Source organism: Bombina bombina, chromosome 8 (assembly GCF_027579735.1).
Source record: "Bombina bombina isolate aBomBom1 chromosome 8, aBomBom1.pri, whole genome shotgun sequence".
NCBI lineage: Eukaryota > Metazoa > Chordata > Amphibia > Anura > Bombinatoridae > Bombina > Bombina bombina.
In genome coordinates, this window is record NC_069506.1 from 143,707,292 (window position 1) to 143,728,476 (window position 21,185).

General features: G+C 37.6%; 1 protein-coding gene across 1 annotated transcript; it reads right to left on the bottom strand.

Moving 5' to 3' along the window:
* Positions 1–481: 481 nt before the first annotated feature.
* On the bottom strand, positions 482–19,597 carry LOC128638574 (zinc finger and BTB domain-containing protein 26). The gene is made up of 2 exons (XM_053690611.1): positions 19,457–19,597; positions 482–3,099 (listed from the first exon to the last, which is right to left on the bottom strand). The coding sequence occupies exon 2, from the start codon at positions 3,046–3,048 to the stop codon at positions 1,765–1,767; it is 1,284 nt and encodes a 427-aa protein (XP_053546586.1). The 5' UTR covers positions 3,049–3,099; positions 19,457–19,597; the 3' UTR covers positions 482–1,764.
* Between the last annotated feature and the right edge of the window lie 1,588 nt (positions 19,598–21,185).

A 21,185-nucleotide genomic window follows, 5' to 3' on the forward strand; every position in this document is an offset into this window, starting at 1 on the left:
CTCACAATGAGACTAAAAATAAAATTAAAAATAAAGAATAAAAAAACCAAGGGAACAAGCAATAAAAGGGTAATATACACTCTAGAGTACCAAACTAAAAAATGTCATAAATTAAACCATCCACCAACAACATTAATTCAAATATAGGACACCTGTCCACAGCAGGTAAATTCTAGATATATCTAGTGATCTCCTACTGAATATACATCTTGTGCACATATTCAGTAGGAGATCATGTTGGGTATTAAAATGATAATTATTGCTGGGGGGAGGGGGGTTTGGTTGAATGAGCACAACCTGCTTTTATATATATATATATATATATATATATATATATATATATATATATATATATATATATATATATATATATATATTTCCCTCCTACCCCCTGGGAGATAAAATTAGTGCAATGGTCTCCTGTTTACATAGCTTTTCTACAAAGAAAGGTGGGGAAACAAGACAAGAGTACACACTGCACTTTAATATTAAAAAAACAACATGTTTATTGTCTCTTTAAAGAAACACTTTCTATGGCTGGAAAACACAGCTCATAAATGTATAGGTTATACTATAATACAAATATCATTTATCACAAGATTTGTTATCAAATTGTAAGTACATTTTAAAAGCTTTTAAAACCCTGTTAATATGAATATATAAAAAAGACAGACAGCAGACATGTTACAATTACCTGTTGTAACTACTTTGCTGTTATCACTCTAAAGCAGACATACCCAAACTTGGCCCTGCAGAGGTTTTGGAACTACATTTCCCATGATGCTCTGCCAGCATATTAGCTGGCAGAGCAGCTGGCAGAGCATCATGTGAAATGTAGTTCCTAAATCTCTGCAGGCCCATTTTGAGGTTGTCTGCCCTAAAGGGTAATTACACTCAATTCTTTTGTCTCACGCAAATGAGTTTTCTGTTAATTTTTTTTTTTTTTTTTTGCCTGACAATTTGCAGTAAAATCTGTTTACATTTTAACTGACTCTAATACCACTGGATCAGGTCTGTACTTCCTACTAATGTGCGCTGCCTGACATATACTCATTGGCTGATAAATGCTCATTGTATTTAACCGCCAATAAACATAAGCAGCCAATTTGCTTTAGCAGGTAGTACATGCCAGCCAATGAGACACAACTGTTCCCGCAGAATTGGTTAAAACTTAGTTTTTCCTTTCCTTTTTGAGTGAAAACAAAACCAATGCTCTTTCATAGGGATGGGAGAAAAGGAGTACAATATGCTTTTAAACCCCAATATACATTGAATCTGAAGCCATTTGGCGCTTTAAATGAAATGAGCAGGTTTGAGTAATACTTAGACAATACAAATATGCCAAGAGAAACAATTGTGTGGTCATATGGATGTTAAAGGGACACTATACCCAAACATTTTCTTTCAGGATTAAGGTAGAGAATACAATTTTAAACAACATTCCAATTTACTTCTATTACCTAATTTGCTTCATTCTTTAGATATACTTTAATGAAGAAATAGCAATGCACATGGTGAACCAATCACAGGAGGCATCTATGTGCAGCTACTAAGCATATCTAGATATGCTTTTCAGCAAAGAATATCAATATAATGAAGCAAATTAGATGAAAGAAGTAAATTAGAAAGTTGTTTATAAAATTGTATGCTCTTTCTAAATCATGAAAGAAAAAATTCGGGTTTCATGTCCCTTTAAGCAGAAACAAATGTTTAAATAGATCTATAGAAAACAAGTATAAAGGTTGTTTGGAGGAACACCATAGATCATTCTGGGTTCTCTACACTGGAAATGTCCTGCAGAGTCTCTCCCAAGTCACTGCGGTCTTCAGCATCCTGTTGCTGCAATGTATCACTGGAATGTTTTTGCTTGTGTCGCCGCAGGGTGTTTCGCTCAGTGAAGCGCAGATGACAGATGTTACACTGGTATGGTTTCTCACCAGTATGAATATGTTTGTGCCGTCGCAATTCGGATGGGTGTTTGAAGCTCTTACCACACATTTCGCACTCAAATGGCCTCTTGTCAGAATGGGTTACACTGTGTCTCTCCAGTTCAGACCAGTAAAGGAATGTCCTAGAGCACATCGGACAACGTAGAACCTTTTTAGAAACTTTTAATGATCTCTCCTCTTGATCTATTTTTGTTAATTTTTCTAGATCTGTCTTTGAAACTGTATATGGGATCCCTTTATCATCAATTAATAAGACATTTCCTTCTATACCACATGCACTATCATCTTTCAGTTCTTCTGTATCATCTGTAAGATCTATTGTTTCCCTGGTAGGAGGCAACAGGTGGTTGTTGGTATTGTTGTCTTGATGTTCTTCAATGGTCTCTGGAGGTGTCTGTGCATAAGGTGAGTCGTCGGTTGAATACTTAATACCTGAGCACATATTAATATTATAGGACTCTTTAGTTTTAAAGGCTGCAGATGTTTTATAATCTACGGGAGGCCTAATAAATTCCTGCTCCACAAACCTGACAGCCTCTATAGGTGAAATATTACTATTTATATGCTGTATACTTTTACCACCAGGGTGGTCACACGGTTGTTCTCCCATTGCAAAAGAAGAATTTTGTATGACGCTCCATGGAGATTTGAAAATTGATGTAGCAATAGGTTTAGGGTCTAATTCTATTGGTTCTGATCCTGCTGCTACCCATCTTGATGAAGTCATACCATCAAATTGGCTTTCATGGTGAGAACTCCCTACAGAGTTATATAACCCTGGAAAAATCTCCTCTCTCATACTTCTGTGGTTTAGAGGTAAGTGATTTAATATGGGATGAGCACCTCCATTGTCTATCATTTTTGGTTGTATCCCATGGCTGTTAAAAGCTGAATAACGTGGTTGGGATCCAGGCTTTACAAACAAAGCACTTGTCTCTCTGTCCACCAACTCCATGTCTGAACCCAATATAGGCCTCCTTGCTGCCAGGGCATTGAAGTATGCACTGTTTATTGAATTATTCAACGGTTTACTGTGGTATGATGGTTCAACCCTCCATGGTTGGTAATATTGTCTGTTCTGGTTTGCAGACTCCATCATAAATCTTTTCTTTTAATTTAGATGTTTCCGATTTCCTTTATTGACCCATATCTAAAAACAGAAAATAACTTGTTAATGTTAGTTTCATGAACACTTTGTCATATAGCTTGACAAACCTTGGGAAACCAAAGATCCATGGCTACTAAAATTTTACTCTTGCTCCTATAAAATGTGTAGTTGGCTCTATAATATTCTAACTGGTGTTTGTATGTGTCATCTACATTTATAAGCGGTTATTTGTCAAATAATAATCCAATAAACAAAAACCGAGATGGAAACTCATATTGTGGTCTTTAAAAAGGGACATGATGATACCTAAATGTTGAATCACTTGAAAGTGATGCAGCATATCTGTAAAAAGATGACTAAAATATCTCATGAACATCTCCGTAAAAAAGGAAGAAATGTTACCTCAACCTTTCATCAGTTGCCAAATCCCATTGTAAAGAGATTTTAAGCCGGATGCCAGTCCCGGACCTTGCAGGAAGCATGCATCTGGTATCTGCAGGCACATTCACTATATTTCTCTCCCCAGTTTAAGGAAGTTTACTGTGAAATCGTGTGATATTTTAGTGAAATCCCATGAGATTAGTACAGCAAAGTTTTTTTCTTTCACCATGAAGATAACAGTAAAAAGAGTAGCTCCGGATCACTTAGTCTGGTGAGCTGAAGAAATGTTAAGGTAAAATAATATCACAGAGATGTTCGTGTGATATTCTCTTGTCAGCTTCTTACAATTATGCTGAATCACGTTCAAGGTATTTAGCATACGAGTATCAGGTCCCTTTAAGGAAGCGGTTTGAACATTTCAACCTTTAGTTATGGCTACTTAATGGTGAGACATGAAAATAAGAATTAAACTTTCATGATTCAGACAGCGCGTACAAATTTAAAAAAAAAAAAAGTTTCCTATTATCAAATTTACTTTGTTTTCTTGGCATCCTTTGCTGAAAAAGCTTCTTTCCATGTTAGCATACCTAGGAAGCCTCAGGCACAACCAGTGTCTTGAGTGCTATCTGTATAACATCTAGAAGCCATAGCCTCCTGTATTCAGCCGATTCTTAAAAAGGGACACAAAACTTTTTTCTCCAGGATTCAGATAGAGAATACAATTTTAAACAACATTCCATTTTACTTTTATTATCTAAATTGCTTCATTCTATAGATATCCTTTGTTGAAGAAATAGCAATGCACATGGGTGAGGCAATAGGTGTCTGCACATAGATGCCCTGTGCTATCAGCAGCTCCTGAGCCTATTTAGATATGCTTTTCAACAAAGGATATCAGGAGAATGAAGCAAATTAGATAATAGAAGGAAAGTCATCTAAAATTGCATGCTCTTTCTAAATCATGTTAGAAAAAAAAATGGGTTTCATGTCCCCTTTAAAGTGAAGGTAAATCTGAACACCAAAAAAAATAAAATAAAAGGGAAGGGTACTAAACTCACCTCTTCTGTGCCGTAGCAGCTTGGTAAAATGCTAAAAGTCAGTGGCTCCAGACACCCACAGCAGAGCACTCGCTCAATAGCCATGCATGTCATCTGACATCCTATCACGGCTATTGGTTTAGAGGTGGAAACGTCACCTCATTGGTAAAGAGAGATATGCGTGGGCGTCCAGAGTCGCTAACTTAGGCACCTTTTATTTTTTTAAATAACTGATTTACCATAACTTTAAGCTTCAAAATATAAAATTCTGTGTAGTAGTCTATAATCTTGGGTCTGTGAGGTAGTCTAAAACATAGGCCTGTAAGTATCAGCAAGTAGGAGGTGGTTATGGACAGGTTTGATGTGCTTTTTAAAGTTCAATAGAAATGTTTATGAACATGAAAATAAATAGGTGAATACAAAAAAGTTTACTTTTGGTGAATCTGGAATAGCCATGGAACACATAGGTGTGTAAGGTAGATGGTTTTTGTATGTTGTGGTGGTTGGGGTACATATTTTTCCTCAATGCAGAACATCACTATAAAAAGAGCAACCAGTAGACGCTCTAAGCTGAAATTGAACCCTATATCACATTGTACCCCTTGTCTGAGCAATATCAACACCCTATTGACTAATGAGTCACCCTTTTCACATGATCGCCTTAGGATAAGACTCAATAAAGCCACAAATTTAAGTTGTCATGGCAACTAAAAAAATTGGATTGACACCTAGATTTGAGATATTTGGTCTATTATTCTACTGCCAGTAATGCATATGTCTAGCACATTTTAAAGGTCACATTCACAGCCTGCAGCTGCTGGAATCAGAGTCTGAATCAAACATATGAACTACAATGCTCATAATCTCATGCAACCCAGCACTCTTCTGATAGCCAATCCACTAAGTACGATGGCAGCAGCCCCCAAGAGAGTTAAAGCCACCACAGTTATGACTGCTGTGCATGCGTTAGGGACAAATAAAGGTTAAATATCTGTTAGAATAACCTTATGGAGGACTGATTTAGCAATTGCCTTTGTCTGTTTAATTTGGAATACAAAACAAGTTTCTAAGGGGGTGAGGCTGAAAAGTTGCTCCTGTAAGAGTAGCTGAAAGTTATGCTGTTGATGGCCACGTCACGATTCACATACAGCTCACCTACCCACAGTAGTCACCTGTTTTGCCCTCTTCCCTCCAACTCTCACACAGTTAAAAAGGATATGAACCCAAATCTTTTTCTTTCATTATTCAGATAGAATATACAATTTTAAACCACTTTCTAATTTACTTATAGTATCACATTTGCTTTGTTCTTTTGGTATAAACTTGTTTAAGGAGCAGCACTGCACTACTTGAAGAACACATAAGCTGGACCAATGAGAAGAGGCATATATGTACTGCCAACAATCGGCAGCTAGCACGCAGTAATGCATTGCTGCCCCTGAGCCCACCTAGGTATTCTTTTCAACAAAAGGATACCAAGAACAAATCAAATTAGAAAAAAATATACAAAATAAACAGCGCAACCCTAGTGGTAATTTAAGCTATACCAATATACAGCTCTCCCAATAGGCTGTAAGAGAATGTAGAAGATAAAAGATAGGGGGGTATGGAACAGTGCTGATCAAGCTTAAAAATGATCACAACCAGAAAGAGTATTTTCAAAAAAAAAAAAAAAAAAAAAAACAACCATATGTTCTATAATCAAGTGACCGGTCACTATAAAATTCTATTGTATATTAAAATATATTCATTGATGCATACGTTATAATAACTCTAAAGAAATAAAGTGCCAGTTGCATAAAAATAATCAAACTAATAAAAAACCATGTGTCATTTAAAAATTAACACCACCTTATGAATGAGCCAGGAATTGGATACTCCGTTTTTGTGTAACAAGCAGTCTGGTAATAAATAAAATGTTTCCCTTACAGCAGACCTGATGTCATCTATTACTTGTCAGGACTCCCACTCTCTGCGGGTGTATGGGGAAAGGAGGATAAGGAATATCTTGCTTACTGTCAGGAGCTATATTTCTTAACTATCCTTCTCCTAGGTTTTTCAATCTGGCAGCGTCTCAGCTTCTCCGTGTATAAAAACTTGAATGGTCTTCAGACGCTCCTGCGTCACGTGTAGGTCCTTGACCAATAACTTGATCCAAAACTTGGCTCCGTGTAGTCGTTGGCTGGGCTTTCAGAAATGTCGGTTCCTGTGACTTCCGCGTCACGTGTAACTTTCCGGTCACGTGCGGCATTCTGGCCAATAGCAGCTCTTGAAAAACGGCTATTAGAAGTTAGCCCCAAGGGAGGTATAGAATGTATTCTCTCCGCAGAGATATAGCTCAAATTGCTCCTGAGCCTACTTGGGTATGGACAAGATTAAAGGGACACTGAACCCAATTTTTTTTTCTTTGGTGATTCAGATAGAGCATGCAATTTTAAGCAACTTTCTAATTTACTCCTATTTTCTTCGTACTCTTGCTATCTTTATTTGAAAGAAAAAAAAAAAAAAAAAAAAGGCATCTACTCTAAGGAGCCAGCAAATTTTTTGGTGCTGTCCAATCAGCAAGGACAACCCAGTTTGTTTACCAAAAATGGGCCGGCATCTAAACTTACATTCTTGCTTTTCAAATAAACATACCAAGAGAATGAAGAAATTTTGATAATAGGAGTAAATTAGAAAGTTGCTTAAAATTGCATGCTCTGACACTTTGATGTTTATTTTTATTATTTTCTAATGAAAGTTATATTTTAAACTTTTACACTGGCTGACTCGCTTACAAGTTTTTTTCCCTTTAAGAGACCTTGTCTGTACCAAGTAGGCTCAGGAGCAGGTTTTTTTTTTTGGGGAAATCCTCTCTTTCTGGTTGTGATAATTTTTAAGCCTGATTAGCGCTGTTCCATACCCCCCCCCCCCCCCATCTTTTATCTTCAGCAAAGCAAATTAGATAATAGGAGTAAAATGGAAAATTGATTAAAATTGGATTTTCTGTCTGAATCATGAATACAATATATTTTAGGTTTCATGTCCCTTTAAACCAGACCCTAATTTCACTGTTGTGTCTGGGCATTCAAGCATTTGAAATCACCAATGTGAATGTTTTGCAGCAGGGATTTAACAGATGATTACCTATGATACAATCAAGAGAGGTTAAAGGGACCTTAACCAATAACTTGATCCAAAACTTGGCTCCGTGTAGTCGTTGGCTGGGCTTTCAGAAATGTCGGTTCCTGTGACTTCTGCGTCACGTGTAACTTTCTGGTCACGTGCGGCATTCTGACCAATAGCAGCTCTTGAAAAACATAATTTATGTAAGAACTTACCTGATAAATTCATTTCTTTCATATTAGCAAGAGTCCATGAGCTAGTGACGTATGGGATATACATTCCTACCAGGAGGGGCAAAGTTTCCCAAACCTCAAAATGCCTATAAATACACCCCTCACCACACCCACAATTCAGTTTAACGAATAGCCAAGAAGTGGGGTGATAAAAAAAGTGCGAAAGCATATAAAATAAGGAATTGGAATAATTGTGCTTTATACAAAATCATAACCACCACAAAAAAAGGGCGGGCCTCATGGACTCTTGCTAATATGAAAGAAATTAATTTATCAGGTAAGTTCTTACATAAATTATGTTTTCTTTCATGTAATTAGCAAGAGTCCATGAGCTAGTGGCGTATGGGATAATGACTACCCAAGAAGTGGATCTTTCCACACAAGAGTCACTAGAGAGGGAGGGATAAAATAAAGACAGCCAATTCCTGCTGAAAATAATCCACACCCAAAATAAAGTTTAACGAAAAACATAAGCAGAAGATTCAAACTGAAACCGCTGCCTGAAGTACTTTTCTACCAAAAACTGCTTCAGAAGAAGAAAATACATCAAAATGGTAGAATTTAGTAAAAGTATGCAAAGAGGACCAAGTCGCTGCTTTGCAGATCTGGTCAACCGAAGCTTCATTCCTAAACGCCCAGGAAGTAGAAACTGACCTAGTAGAATGAGCTGTAATTCTCTGAGGCGGAGTTTTACCCGACTCAACATAGGCAAGATGAATTAAAGATTTCAACCAAGATGCCAAAGAAATGGCAGAAGCTTTCTGGCCTTTTCTAGAACCGGAAAAGATAACAAATAGACTAGAAGTCTTACGAAAAGATTTCGTAGCTTCAACATAATACTTCAAAGCTCTAACAACATCCAAAGAATGCAACGATTTCTCCTTAGAATTCTTAGGATTAGGACATAATGAAGGAACCACAATTTCTCTACTAATGTTGTTGGAATTCACAACTTTAGGTAAAAATTCAAAAGAAGTTCGCAACACCGCCTTATCCTGATGAAAAATCAGAAAAGGAGACTCACAAGAAAGAGCAGATAATTCAGAAACTCTTCTGGCAGAAGAGATGGCCAAAAGGAACAAAACTTTCCAAGAAAGTAATTTAATGTCCAATGAATGCATAGGTTCAAACGGAGGAGCTTGAAGAGCTCCCAGAACCAAATTCAAACTCCAAGGAGGAGAAATTGACTTAATGACAGGTTTTATACGAACCAAAGCTTGTACAAAACAATGAATATCAGGAAGAATAGCAATCTTTCTGTGAAAAAGAACAGAAAGAGCAGAGATTTGTCCTTTCAAAGAACTTGCGGACAAACCTTTATCTAAACCATCCTGAAGGAACTGTAAAATTCTCGGTATTCTAAAAGAATGCCAGGAAAAATGATGAGAAAGACACCAAGAAATATAAGTCTTCCAGACTCTATAATATATCTCTCTAGATACAGATTTACGAGCCTGTAACATAGTATTAATCACAGAGTCAGAGAAACCTCTTTGACCAAGAATCAAGCGTTCAATCTCCATACCTTTAAATTTAAGGATTTCAGATCCTGATGGAAAAAAGGACCTTGTGACAGAAGGTCTGGTCTTAACGGAAGAGTCCACGGTTGGCAAGAGGCCATCCGGACAAGATCCGCATACCAAAACCTGTGAGGCCATGCTGGAGCTACCAGCAGAACAAACGAGCATTCCTTCAGAATCTTGGAAGAAGAACTAGAGGCGGAAAGATATAGGCAGGATGATACTTCCAAGGAAGTGATAATGCATCCACTGCCTCCGCCTGAGGATCCCGGGATCTGGACAGATACCTGGGAAGTTTCTTGTTTAGATGGGACGCCATCAGATCTATTTCTGGAAGTTCCCACATTTGAACAATCTGAAGAAATACCTCTGGGTGAAGAGACCATTCGCCCGGATGCAACGTTTGGCGACTGAGATAATCCGCTTCCCAATTGTCTACACCTGGGATATGAACCGCAGAGATTAGACAGGAGCTGGATTCCGCCCAAACCAAAATTCGAGATACTTCTTTCATAGCCAGAGGACTGTGAGTCCCTCCTTGATGATTGATGTATGCCACAGTTGTGACATTGTCTGTCTGAAAACAAATGAACGATTCTCTCTTCAGAAGAGGCCAAAACTGAAGAGCTCTGAAAATTGCACGGAGTTCCAAAATATTGATCGGTAATCTCACCTCCTGAGATTCCCAAACTCCTTGTGCTGTCAGAGATCCCCACACAGCTCCCCAACCTGTGAGACTTGCATCTGTTGAAATTACAGTCCAGGTCGGAAGCACAAAAGAAGCCCCCTGAATTAAACGATGGTGATCTGTCCACCATGTTAGAGAGTGTCGAACAATCGGTTTTAAAGATATTAATTGAGATATCTTCGTGTAATCCTTGCACCATTGCTTCAGCATACAGAGCTGAAGAGGTCGCATGTGAAAACGAGCAAAGGGGATCGCGTCCGATGCAGCAGTCATAAGACCTAGAATTTCCATGCATAAGGCTACCGAAGGGAATGATTGTGACTGAAGGTTTCGACAAGCTGTAATCAACTTTAGACGTCTCTTGTCTGTTAAAGACAGAGTCATGGACACTGAATCCATCTGGAAACCCAGAAAGGTTACCCTTGTCTGGGGAATCAAAGAACTTTTTGGTAAATTGATCCTCCAACCATGATCTTGAAGAAACAACACAAGTCGATTCGTATGAGATTCTGCTAAATGTAAAGACTGAGCAAGTACCAAGATATCGTCCAAATAAGGAAATACCACAATACCCTGTTCTCTGATTACAGACAGCAGGGCACCGAGAACCTTTGTAAAAATTCTTGGAGCTGTAGCTAGGCCAAACGGCAGAGCCACAAACTGGTAATGCTTGTCCAGAAACGAGAATCTCAGGAACTGATAATGATCTGGATGAATCGGAATATGCAGATATGCATCCTGTAAATCTATTGTGGACATATAATTCCCTTGCTGAACAAAAGGTAAGATAGTCCTTACAGTTACCATCTTGAACGTTGGTATCCTTACATAACGATTCAATATTTTTAGATCCAGAACTGGTCTGAAAGAATTCTCTTTCTTTGGTACAATGAAGAGATTTGAATAAAACCCCATCCCCTGTTCCGGAACTGGAACTGGCATAATTACTCCAGTCAACTCTAGATCTGAAACACATTTCAGAAATGCTTGAGCTTTTACTGGATTTACTGGGATACGGGAAAGAAAAAATCTCTTTGCAGGAGGTCTCAACTTGAAACCAATTCTGTACCCTTCTGAAACAATGCTCTGAATCCAAAGATTGTGAACAGAATTGATCCAAATTTCCTTGAAAAAAACGTAACCTGCCCCCTACCAGCTGAGCTGGAATGAGGGCCGCACCTTCATGTGGACTTAGAAGCAGGCTTTGCCTTTCTAGCTGGCTTGGATTTATTCCAAACTGGAGATGGTCTCCAAACTGAAACTGCTCCTGAGGATGAAGGATCAGGCTTTTGTTCTTTGTTGAAACGAAAGGAACGAAAACGATTATTAGCCCTGTTTTTACCTTTAGATTTTTTATCCTGTGGTAAAAAAGTTCCTTTCCCACCAGTAACAGTTGAAATAATGGAATCCAACTGAGAACCAAATAATTTGTTACCCTGGAAAGAAATGGAAAGTAAAGTTGATTTAGAAGCCATATCAGCATTCCAAGTTTTAAGCCATAAAGCTCTTCTAGCTAAAATAGCTAGAGACATAAACCTGACATCAACTCTGATAATATCAAAAATGGCATCACAGATAAAATTATTAGCATGTTGAAGAAGAATAATAATATCATGAGAATCACGATGTGTTACTTGTTGCGCTAAAGTTTCCAACCAAAAAGTTGAAGCTGCAGCAACATCAGCCAAAGATATAGCAGGTCTAAGAAGATTACCTGAACACAGATAAGCTTTTCTTAGAAAGGACTCAATTTTCCTATCTAGAGGATCCTTAAACAAAGTACCATCTGACGTAGGAATAGTAGTACGTTTAGCAAGGGTAGAAATAGCCCCATCAACTTTAGGGATCTTGTCCCAAAATTCTAATCTGTCAGACGGCACAGGATATAATTGCTTAAAACGTTTAGAAGGAGTAAATGAATTACCCAAATTATCCCATTCTTTGGAAATTACTGCAGAAATAGCATCAGGGACAGGAAAAACTTCTGGAATAACTACAGGAGATTTAAAAACCTTATTTAAACGTTTAGATTTAGTATCAAGAGGACCAGAATCCTCTATTTCTAAAGCAATTAGGACTTCTTTAAGTAAAGAACGAATAAATTCCATTTTAAATAAATATGAAGATTTATCAGCATCAACCTCTGAGACAGAATCCTCTGAACCAGAGGAATCATCAGAATCAGAATGATGATGTTCAGTTAAAAATTCATCTGTAGGGAGAGAAGTTTTAAAAGATTTTTTACGTTTACTAGAAGGAGAAATAACAGAGACATAGCCTTCTTTATGGATTCAGAAACAAAATCTCTTATATTATCAGGAACATTCTGCACCTTAGATGTTGAAGGAACTGCAACAGGCAATGGTACTTTACTAAAGGAAATATTATCTGCTTTAACAAGTTTGTCATGACAATCAATACAAACAACAGCTGGAGAAATAGCTACCAAAAGTTTACAGCAGATACACTTAGCTTTGGTAGATTCAGCACTTGACAGCGATTTTCCTGTAGTATCTTCTGACTCAGATGCAACGTGAGACATCTTGCAATATGTAAGAGAAAAAACAACATATATATAAAGCAAAATTGATCAAATTCCTTAAATGACAGTTTCAGGAATGGGAAAAAATGCCAAAGAACAAGCTTCTAGCAACCAGAAGCAATAAAAAAATGAGACTTAAATAATGTGGAGACAAAAGTGACGCCCATATTTTTTCGCGCCAAATAAGACGCCCACATTATTTGGCGCCTAAATGCTTTTTGGCGCCAAAAATGACGCCACATCCGGAACGCCGACATTTTTGGTGCAAAATAACGTCAAAAAATGACGCAACTTCCGGCGACACGTATGACGCCAGAAACGGAAATAGAATTTTTGCGCCAAAAAAGTCCGCGCCAAGAATGACGCAATAAAATGAAGCATTTTCAGCCCCCGCGAGCCTAACAGCCCACAGGGAAAAAGTCAAATTTTAAGGTAAGAAAAATAATGCATTATCCCAAATATGAAACTGACTGTCTGAAAATAAGGAAAGTTGAACATTCTGAGTCAAGGCAAATAAATGTTTGAATACATATATTTAGAACTTTATAAACAAAGTGCCCAACCATAGCTAGGAGTGTCACAGAAAATAAGACTTACTTACCCCAGGACACTCATCTACATATAGTAGATAGCCAAACCAGTACTGAAACGAGAATCAGCAGAGGTAATGGTATATATAAGAGTATATCGTTGATCTGAAAAGGGAGGTAAGAGATGAATCTCTACGACCGATAACAGAGAACCTATGAAATAGACCCCTTAGAAGGAGATCACTGCATTCAAATAGGCAATACTCTCCTCACATCCCTCTGACATTCACTGCACGCTGAGAGGAAAACCGGGCTCCAACTTGCTGCGGAGCGCATATCAACGTAGAATCTAGCACAAACTTACTTCACCACCTCCATCGGAGGCAAAGTTTGTAAAACTGAATTGTGGGTGTGGTGAGGGGTGTATTTATAGGCATTTTGAGGTTTGGGAAACTTTGCCCCTCCTGGTAGGAATGTATATCCCATACGTCACTAGCTCATGGACTCTTGCTAATTACATGAAAGAAAACGGCTATTAGAAGTTAGCCACAAGGGAGGTATAGAATGTATTCCTGCGCAGAGATATGGCTCAAATTGCTCCTGAGCCTACTTGGGTATGGACAAGATTAAAGGGACACTGAACCCAAATTTTTTCTTTCATGATTCAGATAGAGCATGCACTTTTAAGCAACTTTCTAAATTACTTCTATTATCAATTATACTTCTTTCTCTTGCTATCTTTATTTGAAAAAGAAGGCGTTTAAGCTAAGGAGCCAGCAAATGTTTGGTTTCAGAACCATGGACAGCACTGGTTTATTGGTGCTGTCCAATCAGCAAGGACAACCCAGGTTGTTCACCAAAAATGGGCCGGCATCTAAACTTACATTCTTGCTTTTCAAATAAACATACCAAGAGAATGAAGAAAAATTGATAATAGGAGTAAATTAGAAAGTTGCATGCTCTATCTGAATCACAAAAGAAAAAATTTGGGTACAGTGTCCCTTTAAGTGCACTGCTGTAGTGATACTCCTGGTAAAAACACTACTAAAAGTGCTATCCTTTGTGTGTTTGAGGTAAGCAATGGTAAAGTCATTGCTCTGTCACCACAGTGACGTTTGTAATCTGGGTAGGCAAGGCTTTTAAGGGACGTTATACACTAGATTTTCCTTTGCATAAATGTTTTGTAGATGATCCATTTATATAGCCCATACAGTTTTGTTTTTTTTAATGGATAGTTTTGCTTATTTTTAAATAACATTGCTCCGATTTTCAGTCTCCAAAACCAAGCCCCAAAGTTTCATAAGAATACCAACGTATACTTACTCCAGCTTGCTTCTGTTTGTGTAAAGGGTCTTTTCAGATGCAAAGGACAGTGGAGGGGTGGGAAGTGTGATATTTCCCACTTGCAGTGGGTGTTCCAGTAACCTTTTAAAACAGAGCTAAACTGGAAGCTTCTAAGCACTTTTTTTTTTTTTTTTACGGTTTTATACCGGATTTTAATTTCAGTATCTTTGTAGTAGTGTAGTATCTATTACATGCAGTTATATGAAACTTGGTGTATACTGTCCCTTTAAATCATTGCTACAGTATTACTCTCTGTAACCAGGAGAATGGTATCTAAATCAGTTAAAGGGACAGTCAACACCAGAATTGTTGTTGTTTAAAAAGATAGATAATCCCTTAATTACCCATTACCTAGTTTTGCATAACCAAAATAGTTATAATTATACACGTTTTACCTCTATAATTACCTTGTATCTAAGCCTCAGCAGACTGCCCCCTTATTTCAGTCCTTTTGACAGACTTGCAGTTTACAGCCATCAGAGCTGTCTCCATAGTAAATTCACAAGCATGAGCTTAATGTTATCTATATGAAACACGTGAACTAATGCCCTCTAGTAGTGAAAAACTATCAAATTGCATTTAGATTAGAGGCGGCCTTCAAGGTCTAAGAAATTAGCATATGAACCTCCTAAGTTTAGCTTTCAACTAAGAATACCAAGAGAACAAAGCAAAATTGGTGATAAAAGTAAATTGGAAAGTTGTTTAAAATTACATGCCCTATCTGAATCATGAAAGTTTTTTTTGGACTTGACTGTCCCTTTAATACAATTTGGAAGAATATTACAACAAAAATACTTTGATAGACCACCTTCAACACTTTTTCTTTGAACGAAGTAGGGATCAACTTGGAAAGCATTGATCGGATGCAAGAATATAGCAAATAAAATAAAAAAAATCAGAGGGTAAGTTTATGTCATGCAGGCAATTTGCAGAATTTCCCCAAACCCTCAGAAAGCGAATACTTAGCTCAGCAGACGTGGTTTCATTTTAAAAGTGTTGCAAGATAGCAGAATGGAAGTTATTTTACTCAATTAATCAGCAGAAGGGGCAATTACTTAACCCTTACAAATTTGCATGTTCCAATATAATATATTTAAAGTCTGTGGCTTTAATCTCAAACAATTTTCAAAACTGTTGTGCATTTAGGTGAATGTTTCTGTTAGAGAAGAATGAGAACTATCACATCAATAAATCATTGTTTCTCAACCACGGTCCTCAAGTACCCCCAACAGGCCAGGTTTTCATTATAGCTGAACTAATGCACAGGTAAAATAATCAGCTGATGGGTAAGAGCAGGTTAGTAACCATGGTTACTGATCAGCTGATTATCTCACCTGTGCACTGGTTCAGCTATAATGAAAACCTGGTTGACGGTTTTTTAGGACCGCGGTTGAGAAACACTGATATAAATGGCTTTACAGCAGTTTTAGAATTATAAAATTGCTGAAGGAGGTATAGTGCACCCCTGAGGCCAGTTTCCCAGAGAGCATAGAAATGTATCTGGCTCCTAAATTCTACACAACTCCCTAAATAAAATGAATATGTAGCTCCTAACAAATTGCATGGTTTAAAAAAGGGACATGAAACCCAAAATTTTCTTTCATGATTGAGATAGAGAAAACAATTTTAAACAACATTCTAGTTTACTTCTATTATCTAATTTGATTAATTCTTTAGATATCCTTTGTTGAAGAAATATAAATGCATTATGCGTGAGCCAATCACACAAGGCATCTATGTGCAGCCACCAACCAGCAGCTACTGAGCCAAAACTGTTAAAATGCATTCTGAAAAGAGGTGGCCTTCAAGGTCTAAGAAATTAGCATATGAACCTCCTAGGTTAAGCTTTCAACTAAGAATACCAAGAGAACAAAGCAAAATTGGTGATAAAAGTAAATTAGAAAATTGTTTAAAATTACATGCTCTATCTGAATCATGAAAGTTTATTTTGGCCTAGACTGTCCCTTTAAAATTGCATGCTCTTTCTGATCATGAAATAATGTGGGTTTCATGTCCCTTTAAGCTAAACTTTGCAGCCACACAAAAAAAAAAGGTGGGGGGAAAAAAACCAAAAAAATTAGTAATTATGCTTTTTAATGAAAGTTAACTTGACAGTAAAGTCAAAATTAAATGTTCACGATTCACATAGTGCAAGCAATTATTATAAACAAATCTCCAATTTACTTCTACTTGCTTTGTTTCCTGGAAATCCTTTGTTAAAGAGTAATCATAGATGAGCTCAGGAGCGTGCACGTCTTTAGCCAAGTGGCAGCACTGTTTGCAACAGTGTTTATAGCAATGTTATACATAGTTGCAGACACTGCTGCCACAGAATGCTAAAGACACATGCACACTCCTAAGCTCCTATCAGCCTCCTTAGGTTTACTTGCACTCTTCTGAGCTCACCTAGGATTACTCTTTAAAGGGATAGGAAAGTCAAAATTAAATTTGCATGATTCAGATAGAGCATGTAATTTTTTTTTTTATATATATATTTTTTTATTGAATTTTACATTAATACAATATCAATATGACAAAAGGCAAGTCTATGTTCATAGATAAGGAAAATAAATTTTACATTAACATAAATCAAAACATAAGGATCTGGAGTCCTTTTCCATGATGCCTCAGGCTTATTTAAAGGGACATGAAACCCACATTTTTTCTTTCATGATTTAGAAAGAGCATGCAATTTGAAACATCTTTCTAATTTACTTCTATTATCTAATTTGTTTTATTCTCTTGATATTCTTTGTTGAAAAGCATATCTAGATATGCTCAGTAGCTGCTGATTGGTTGCTGCACATAGAAGACTCATGTGATTGGCTCACCCATGTGCATTGCTTTTTCTTCAACTAAGGATATCTAAAAAAATGAAGCAAAATAAATAATAGAAGTAAATTGTAATGTTGTTTAAATTTGTATGTTCTATCTGAATCATGAAAGAAAGATTTTCGGTTTAGTTGCCCTTTAAAGTCTCTTCACAGTTTCGCTGTAATTCTGGGAAGTTCAAAGTCTCTAGACTAGAATGTACAACATAAGAACTTTCCCATTTTTCAACGACATGAGGACATCAATAATCTGTTTCTCGCACAGTTTGTGGTGTAAACTAGATATGTTTTTGTAAATCAGTAGTAACTTGTCTTTTGCCCTATAAGAAGAGGAATGGTTGAGAGTGAGGAAGGAAAAGGAAAAAGAAAACATATAGACATTTATGAATACCAAAACTTTCTGTATCACTTTGGTTGCGTGCGTTACCTAACAAGTACATTATATGCTCTGATTATTATATTGAAGATCCCCACAAAAGCAACATGTCCAGATATAATGATAGTTGATCTAGTTTTAGATAGTATAGTCTCTCTAGTATTAAGTTTTTATTGACTAAGTCAATCCAATCTGATATGGTAGGTATAACTGCCAATTTCCATTTTTTCGGTATTATCTGGTTGGCTGCATTTAGCATGATGTAAAATAAATGTTTTCTTATTTTACAAGTGACTGTCTGTGGTTGGCTTAGCATTATCAGTTCTGGGCTGGGTGATATTTGAGTGTTTAAGGTTTTATTAATGATCCTGAAGATACTAGACCAGTATGGTTTAATATGTTCGCATTCCCACCAAATGTGGGATAGGTGTCCCTCCTTGGGGTAGAGCATGTAATTTTAAGACACTTTTAAATTCACTTCTTTTTTTTAAATGTGCTTTGTTCTCTTAGTATCCCTTGTTAAAAAATGAATACGCACATAGCATACACGACACGAGTGAGAGCTGCTGCTAATTGGTGCCTGCACACATTTGTCTCTTGTGATTGGCTAACTAGATGTTTTCAGCTAGCTGCCAGTAGTGGAATGTCGTCCCTTCAGCAAAGGATAACAAGAGAATGAAGCAAATTTGATAATAGAAGTAAATAGGAAAGTTGTTAAAAATTGTATGTTCTATCTGAATCCTAAAAGAAAATGTTGGGGTTTACTATCCCTTTAACAAATCATACCAGAAGAATAAAACAAAATTGATAATAGAAGTCAACTACAAAATTGCATGCTCTATCTGAATCACGAAAGAAAAAAATTTGGGTTCAGTGTCAAGTTTTATTGTGACTTCACTGTCCCTTTAATTCAGTCTGATACACTATATGACCAGAAGTATGTGGACACGTGACTATCACACCTATATGTGATTGTTGGACATCCCATTCTACATCAGTGGAGTATCCTCTAGGGACATACTAAACAGCATATGGGGATGATGGGCTGCAATGCTAAACACTATCAATAGGTGTCAGTATATATTTTTTACACACATTCATGGTACTAAAAAAAAATTTTTGCTGAAGAAAAGTTGATTCTGTTTTTGTCAAGGAAACAACATTAACCATTGTGTTATGCTCATTAATTTAATGATAACTCTCATATCCAAATAATCTAAACACAATAGTTAAACACTTTACATTTAATAGGATATACTTTCATCCTGCAAAAACGTATGGTAAATACTAATGTTTAAAAATGATGTCATTATTTCTCAATATGTAAACGTGTGACAAAGTATAATTTCCTGCAATAATCTGAATAAGGACATTAACAGCATTGGGAAAAGTAAAAACAGCAGAAGTTATGGGCTGCCATGCATGAGGCCGAAATAAAAATACAATTTAAGTGGAGCCAGCACTGTGTGTTATTGTTATATATACAAACATGGTATAACATATGGTAAGTTAGCCTTTGGAGAAAAGCAAAAGGCAGCTGTCCCTTCCAATACTAGAGTGACACTGTATACATAACCCCTGGAGTCACAGTGTTTGCACGGCTGTGATAATGTGACACAAAACCCTACCATAGAGCAGACGGGGACAGTTGTCACCCAGTGCATAGCACAGAAAGCATCAGTGAAACAGTGAGCTCAGCTGCACGTTCTGCATTGCTACAGATGACCTGTGTTTCACGTTACAATCCTGCACAGCCAGGGTCACTGAACACCAAAGCATGCTGGTAAATGGCACAAATAAACACAGAAATACCTTGTCATCCATTGCTATCTTCTGTAGTAGATATCAGTGAACAAATGGTGGGTCAGAAATCAGAGTCCGGTTGGAAACACTTTGCATTGCTCTTGCTGGCTTCCTTGAACAAAAGAAACTGGTAAGTGTAAGAGGTTGGGCTCTAGGACCCCACAGAGTCTGCGGACTGAGAGGAGGGGAAGAAAAGAAAGGCGCGCGAGTGGGGTGGGCCTCACCACAGGGTCCTAATGCCCTCTCTCCAAGTATCTTTATTATGTCTGTGCATTGTTCGTTTTATCTGTAGCTTGAGATACATTTTTAACGACACCGCGTTTCCCATATAAAAAATGAAATCGAAAACACGCCCTTTTCAATTATTTTAACCTAATAAGGACCAGGGAGTAGTAAAGACATCCTGTGATTAAACTACAAATTGTTATTACTATTTACTTTATGTACATCCGAATTACGTGTATGTTAAAAAATAGCTTGGATTTTTAAAATGTGACACATTAAAGGGACACTAAACCCCAAAACATCTTTCATGATTGAGATAGAGAAAACAATTTTAAACAACATTCCAATTTACTTCTATTATCTAATTTGCTTCATTCTTTAGATATCCTTTTTAGAAGAAATAGCAATGCACATGGGTGAGCCAATCACACAAGGCATCTGTGTGCAGCCACCAATCAGCAGCTACTAAGCCTATCTAGATATGCTTTCAGCAAAGGATAACTGGAAAATGAAGCAAATTAGATAATAGAAGTAAATTAGAAGGTTGTTTAAAAAAATGCAAGCTCTTTCTAAATCATGAAAGAAAAAATTTGGGTTTCATGTCCCTTTAACCCCTTAATGACCGAGGACGTGCAGGGTACGTCCTCTTAAAAAAGTCACTTAACGACCATGGACGTACCCTGCACGTCCTCGGTTTGGAAAGCAGCTGAAAGCGATCCTGATCACTTCCAGCTGCTTTCCGGTTATTGCAGGATGCCTCGATATCGAGGCATCCTGCAATAACATTTTTTACCCCTCCGGTGCAGAGAGAGCCGCTCTGTGGCCCTCTCTGCACCGGACATCGATGGCCGCATTCGTTGGTGGGTGGGAGCTGAAGTGGGAGGCGGGTGGGCGGTCATCGATGGCTTCTTTGTCAGAGATGGGTGCGGGATCGCCGGGGGCTGCACGGGGGGCAGCGGGCGGGCGCGTGCACGGGGAGGGAGCGGGTGGGAACCGCTTACACTACAGAAACTCTTTTTATATTATGGGGAGAAAAGAGGGATAAAATCCCTGATGAAAGTCATCTAAGGAATCTGGGAGGGGTGGGGAAGCTACACTGCAGAAAAAACAAAAATACATTTAAAAAAACATTTTTTACATGCAAACTGGGTACTGGCAGACAACTGGCAGTTAGGGTTGCCACCTTCAATACAGAAAAATAAGGGACGCCTGCCGCAGGGGGGGTCACACCGCTCGCGGGCACGATGACCACAGGCCCGATGATGTGCCAAGCTTACCCAATGAGAACCCCTTAAAGTATACATTGAGAACTTTCTTTTTTTCATAGGATGCATGCAACAAGAAGAATGTGCAGTTGTCACATTGTTAATGCCATGCAATATAATTAACCTTCTCACTGCCAGGGATTTTATTTATATCAGTGAATATTCTAAAATTCCCAGATCTAGATGCAGTTAAGCCTTGATCCTTGTTTGTGGCTGCAAAAGGGACATCCCCCATTACATACATACAT